The following is a 6593-nucleotide window of genomic DNA, read 5'->3' on the forward strand; positions in this document are numbered from 1 at the left end:
TCTGAAGGACTGTTCACTTGGTTTACATCTGAAGGACTGTTCACTGGGTTTACATCTGAAGGACTGTTCACTGGGTTTACATCTGAAGGACTGTTCACTAGGTATAGTATTACATCTGAAGGACTGTTCACTGGGTATAGTATTACATCTGAAGGACTGTTCACTGGGTATAGTATTACATCTGAAGGACTGTTCACTGGGTTTACATCTGAAGGACTGTTCACTGGGTTTACATCTGAAGGACTGTTCACTAGGTATAGTATTACATCTAAAGTACTGTTCACTGGGTATAGTATTACATCTGAAGGACTGTTCACTAGGTATAGTACTACATCTGAAGGACTGTTCACTGGGTATAGTATTATATATGAAGGACTGTTCACTGGGTATAGTATTACATCTGAAGGACTGTTCACTGGGTTTTCATCTGAAGGACTGTTCACTGGGTTTACATCTGAAGGACTGTTCACTGGGTTTACATCTGAAGGACTGTTCACTAGGTATAGTATTACATCTGAAGGACTGTTCACTGGGTATAGTATTACATCTGAAGGACTGTTCACTAGGTATAGTATTACATCTGAAGGACTGTTCACTGGGTATAGTATTACATCTGAAGGACTGTTCACTGGGTTTACATCTGAAGTACTGTTGACTGTGTATAGTATTACATCTGAAGGACTGTTCACTAGGTATAGTATTACATCTGAAGGACTGTTCACTGGGTATAGTATTATATATGAAGGACTGTTCACTGGGTATAGTATTACATCTGAAGGACTGTTCACTGGGTTTACATCTGAAGGACTGTTCACTGGGTTTACATCTGAAGGACTGTTCACTGGGTATAGTATTACATCTGAAGGACTGTTCACTAGGTATAGTATTACATCTGAAGGACTGTTCACTGGGTATAGTATTACATCTGAAGGACTGTTCACTGGGTATAGTATTACATCTGAAGGACTGTTCACTAGGTATAGTATTACATCTGAAGGACTGTTCACTGGGTATAGTATTACATCTGAAGGACTGTTCACTGGGTATAGTATTACATCTGAAGGACTGTTCACTAGGTATAGTATTACATCTGAAGGATTGTTCACTGGGTTTACATCTGAAGTACTGTTCACTGGGTTTACATCTGAAGGACTGTTCACTGGGTATAGTATTACATCTGAAGGACCGTTCACTAGATATAGTATTACATCTGAAGGACTGTTCACTAGGTATAGTATTACATCTGAAGTACTGTTCACTGGGTTTACATCTGAAGTACTGTTCACTGGGTTTACATCTGAAGGACTGTTCACTGGGTATAGTATTACATCTGAAGGACCGTTCACTAGGTATAGTATTACATCTGAAGGACTGTTCACTAGGTATAGTATTACATCTGAAGGACTGTTCACTAGGTATAGTATTACATCTGAAGGATTGTTCACTGGGTTTACATCTGAAGTACTGTTCACTGGGTTTAGATCTGAAGGACTGTTCACTGGGTATAGTATTACATCTGAAGGACCGTTCACTAGATATAGTATTACATCTGAAGGACTGTTCACTAGGTATAGTATTACATCTGAAGGACTGATCACTGGGTTTACATCTGAAGTACTGTTCACTGGGTTTACATCTGAAGGACTTTTCACTGGGTATAGTATTACAGTATCTCACAAAAGTGAGTACACCCCTCACATTTTTGTAAATATTTGAGTATATCTTTTCATGTGACAACACTGAAGAAATGACACTTTGCTACAATGTAAAGTAGTGACTGTACAGCTTGTATAACAGTGTAAATTTGCTGTCCCCTCAAAATAACTCAACACACAGCCATTAATGTCTAAATCGCTGGCAACAAAAGTGAGTACACCCCTAAGTGAAAATGTCCAAATTGGGCCCAAAGTATCAATATTTTGTGTGGCCACCATCATTTTCCAGCACTGCCTTAACCCTCTTGGGCATGGATTTCACCAGAGCTTCACAGGTTGCCACTGGAGTCCTCTTCCACTCCTCCATGACGGCATCACGGAGCTGGTGGATGTTAGAGACCTTGCACTCCTCCACCTTCCGTTTGAGGATGCCCCACAGATGCTCAATAGGGTTTGGTCTGGAGACATGCTTGGCCAGTCCATCACCTTTACCCTCAGCTTCTTTAGCAAGGCAGTGGTCGTCTTGGAGGTGTGTTTGAGGTCGTTATCATGTTGGAATACTGCCCTGCGGCCCAGTCTCCGTAGGGAGGGGATCATGCTCTGCTTCAATATGTCACAGTACATGTTGGCATTCACGGTTCCCTCAATGAACTGTAGCTCCCCAGTGCCGGCAGCACTCATCAGCCCCAGACCATGACACTCCCACCACCATGCTTGACTGTAGGCAAGACACACTTGTCTTTGTACTCCTCACCTGGTTGCCGCCACACACGCTTGACACCATCTGAACCAAATAAGTTTATCTTGGTCTCATCAGACCACAGGACATGGTTCCAGTAATCCATGTCCTTCGTCTGCTTATCTTCAGCAAACTGTTTGCGGGCTTTCTTGTGCATCATCTTTAGAAGAGGCTTCCTTCTGGGACGACAGCCATGCAGACCAATTTGATGCAGTGTGCGGCGTATGGTCTGAGCACTGACAGGCTGACCCCCCACCCCTTCAACCTCTGCAGCAATGCTGGCAGCACTCATACGTCTATTTCCCAAAGACATCCTCTGGATATGACGCTGAGCACGTGCACTCAACTTATTTGGTCGACCATGGCGAGGCCTGTTCTGAGTGGAACCTGTCCTGTTAAACCGCTGTATGGTCTTGGCCACCGTGCTGCAGCTCAGTTTCAGGGTCTTGGCAATCTTCTTATAGCCCAGGCCATCTTTATGTAGAGCGACACTTATTCTTTTCAGATCCTCAGAGAGTTCTTTGCCATGAGGTGCCATGTTGAACTTCCAGTGACCAGTATGAGGGAGTGTGAGAGCGCTGACACCAAATGTAACACACCTACTCCCCATTCACACCTGAGACCTTGTAACACTAACGAGTCACATGACACCGGGGAGGGAAAATGGCTAATTGGGCCCAATTTGGACATTTTCACATAGGGGTGTACTCACTTTTGTTGCCAGTGGTTTAGACATTAATGGCTGTGTGTTGAGTTATTTTGAGGGGACAGCACATTTACACTGTTATACAAGCTATACACTCACTACTTTACATTGTAGCAAAGTGTCATTTCTTCAGTGTTGTCACATGAAAAGATATAATCAAATATTTACAAAAATGTGAGGGGTGTACTCACTTTAGTGAGATACTGTACATCTGTTCATATGAAGCTTCGTTCACTGGGGATACTATTACAGTATAACTGTGTTCTGTCTGTGTCATTTCTTATAGGTTTGGGAAGTCCATGTCCATGACATGTATTTCATTTCCTCAGATAGCCACCATGTTTTATGTACCCTTGTCATAAAAGGGAGTACAGCATGAAGTGCAACAAAAGAGCGTGAAGAAATGGAAGATTCACATCATCCTTCTGTTGTGTGCAGATGAATAAAAGTCCTACTTACTGAAGGTCCAGGTATTCCAGGGGTTCCAGGCATCCCCAGATCACCCTACAAGACAACATACAGCCTTGGTATACATTTACCTATAGCAACATACAGCCTTGGTATACATTTACCTATAGCAACATACAGCCTTGGTATACATTTACCTATAGCAACATACAGCCTTGGTATACATTTACCTATAGCAACATACAGCCTTGGTATACATTTACCTATAGCAACATACAGCCTTGGTATACATTTACCTATAGCAACATACAGCCTTGGTATACATTTACCTATAGCAACATACAGCCTTGGTATACATTTACCTATAGCAACATACAGCCTTGGTATACATTTACCTATAGCAACATACAGCCTTTTATACAACTCAAACCTATAGCAACATACAGCCTTTTATACAACTCAAACCTATAGCAACATACAGCCTTTTATACAACTCAAACCTATAGCAACATACAGCCTTTTATACAACTCAAACCTATAGCAACATACAGCCTTTTATACAACTCAAACCTATAGAAATATACAGCCTTGTTACAGTATGTACAGTGCATTCGGAAAGTATTCAGACCCCTTGACTTTGTCCACATTTTGTTACTTTACAGCCTTATTCTAAAATTGATTAAATAGTTTTTCCCCCTCATCAATCTACATACAATACCCCATAATGATAAAAGCAAAACAGGTTTTTAGACATTTTAGCAAATGTATTAAAAATAAAAAACTGAAATATCACATTTACATAAGTATTCAGACCCTTTACTCAGTACTTTGTTGAAGCACCTTTGGCAGTGATTACAGCCTCGAGTCTTACATTTTTACATTTTAGTCATTTAGCAGACGCTCTTATCCAGAGCGACTTACAGTTAGTGAGTGCATACATTTTCATACTGGGCCCCCGTGGGAAACAAACCCACAACCCTGGCGTTGCAAGCGCCATGCTCTACCAACTGAGCTACAGGGGCCTTCTTCTTATTGGGTATGATGCTACAAGCTTGGCACACCTGTATTTGGGGAGTTTCTCCCATTCTTCTCTGCATATCCTCTCAAACTCTGTCAGGTTGGATGGGGAGCGTCGCTGCACAGCTATTGTCAGGTCTCTCCAGAGATGTTAGATCGGGTTCAAGTCCGGGCTCTGGTTGGGCCACTCAAGGACATTCAGAGACTTGTCCCGAAGCCACTGCTGTGTTGTCTTGGCTGTGTGCTTTCGGTCGTTGTCCTGTTGGAAGGTGAACTGTCACCCCAGTCTGAGGTCCTGAGCGCTCTGGAACAGGTTTTCATCAAGGATCTCTCTGTACTTTGCCCCGTTCATCTTTGCCTCGATCCTGACTAGTCTCAAAGTCCCTGCTGCTGAAAAACATCCCTACAGCATAATGCTGCCACCACCATGCTTCACCGTAGGGATGGTGCCAGGTTTCCTCCAGATGTGATGATTGGTATTCAGGCCAAACAGTTTAATCTTGCTTTCATCAGACCAGAGAATCTTGTTTCTCATGGTCTGAGAGTCTTTAGGTGCCTTTTGGCAAGCGGGCTGTCAAGCGGGCTGTCATGTGCCTTTTACTGAGGAGTGGCTTCCGTCTGGCCACTCTACCATGAAGGCCTGATTGGTGGAGTGCTGCAGAGATGGTTGTCCTTCTGGAAGGTTCTCCCATCTCCACAGAGGAACTCTAGAGCTCTGTCAGAGTGACCATCAGGTTCTTGGTCACCTCCCTGACCAAGGCCCTTCTCCCTCGATTGCTCAGTTTGGTCGGGCGGCCAGCTCTAGGAAGAGTCTTGGTGGTTCCAAACTTCTTCCATTTAAGAATGATGGAGGCCACTGTGTTCTTGGGGATCTTCAATGCTGCAGAAATGTTTTGATACCCTTCCCCAGATCTGTGCCTCGACACAATCCAGTCTCTGAGCTCTATGGACAATTCCTTCGACCTCATGGCTTGGTTTTTGCTCTGACATGCACTGCCAACTGTGGGACCTTATATAGACAGGTGTGGCTTTTACAAATCATGTCCAATCAATTGAATTTAACACAGGTGGACTCCAATCAAGTTGTAGAAACATCTCAAGGATGATCAATGAAAACAGGATGCAACTGAGCTCAATTTCAAGTCTCATAGCAAAGGGTCTGAATACTTATGTAAATTAGTAAAAATGTCTAAAAACCTGTTTTCGCTTTGTCATTATGGGGTATTGTGTGTAGATTGCTGAGGATATTTAAAAAAAAATCCATTTTAGAATAAGGCTGTAACGTAACAAAATGTGGAAAAAGTCAAGGGGTCTGAATACTTTCCGAAGGCACTGTAAGTCAAACCTATAGCACTTCACCCTACAGAACAAGACACATCTTCGTTTTATAACTGAAATAGACATAGAACTAGTTATACAACTATATCATCTACAAACCAAATCACCATGAGGTTTGAAGTTAGAACAGAGACAGACAGAAAAGTTAAATGGAGAAGCATCATGGTTATGTTTATGCATCTCTTAGGACTTGTCTTTAAAAGCCCATTCTGAGACTATTCTATTCTAGTCCATATAGTTTTACTCAGACATGCATAACCTCTTCCTGAAGTGTTGCTGTGGATCTATCATAAACAAACTCTCCTTAACCTTCAGTGTCAAAATAAAAGCAACAGTGTTGAGCACTTAGCCATTTCTCTGTAATATGCGGTGAGTGTGAGTCTGAACGATATCGCCATAACTCTTTGACGACAGCTCCCTGAAAGAAGGACAAACACAGAACCCGTGCTAGCCTTGACATCTAGATTAAGACCTAGAGGTGTGAGGGATGTTACACAGAGCAGTAACCACCATACTGACCTCTTCTACATCAGGCTGCTACAGTATGTTACTGACGGTAGTGTCATGGTATCTATTACACTTTCCCCACTGTCTTGCTAAACTGAACCACAGGCCTACAGTAACTGTGCTCTGATTTATTTTCAGCACGGTTTCAGAAACTATGGTGTCTACGTAACCAGGCCAGAGCAGCTCAGTTCATCTTGGCTCAGCTCAGTAGTGTAAAAAGGAT

At 42.6% G+C, this 6593-nt stretch overlaps 1 protein-coding gene and 1 pseudogene across 2 annotated transcripts in view; one reads left to right on the plus strand and one right to left on the minus strand.

The window, feature by feature from the left end:
- LOC311115666 (uncharacterized protein) overlaps positions 1 to 3734 on the minus strand; it is a gene marked incomplete at both ends in the record, with an annotated part of 30742 nt that extends 27008 nt beyond the window's left edge. The window contains 2 exons of the mRNA XM_084157327.1: positions 3556 to 3604; positions 3720 to 3734. Coding sequence (XP_084013453.1) covers positions 3556 to 3604; positions 3720 to 3734 — 64 coding nt within the window. The remainder of the gene's footprint in view (positions 1 to 3555; positions 3605 to 3719) is intronic.
- LOC311127370 overlaps positions 1 to 6593 on the plus strand; it is a 367179-nt pseudogene that overhangs the window by 226598 nt on the left and 133988 nt on the right. The gene's annotated exons all lie outside the window — the stretch shown is intronic.

Source organism: Coregonus lavaretus (genome assembly GCF_964263955.1).
Source record: "Coregonus lavaretus genome assembly, chromosome: 1".
Lineage (NCBI taxonomy): Eukaryota > Metazoa > Chordata > Actinopteri > Salmoniformes > Salmonidae > Coregonus > Coregonus lavaretus.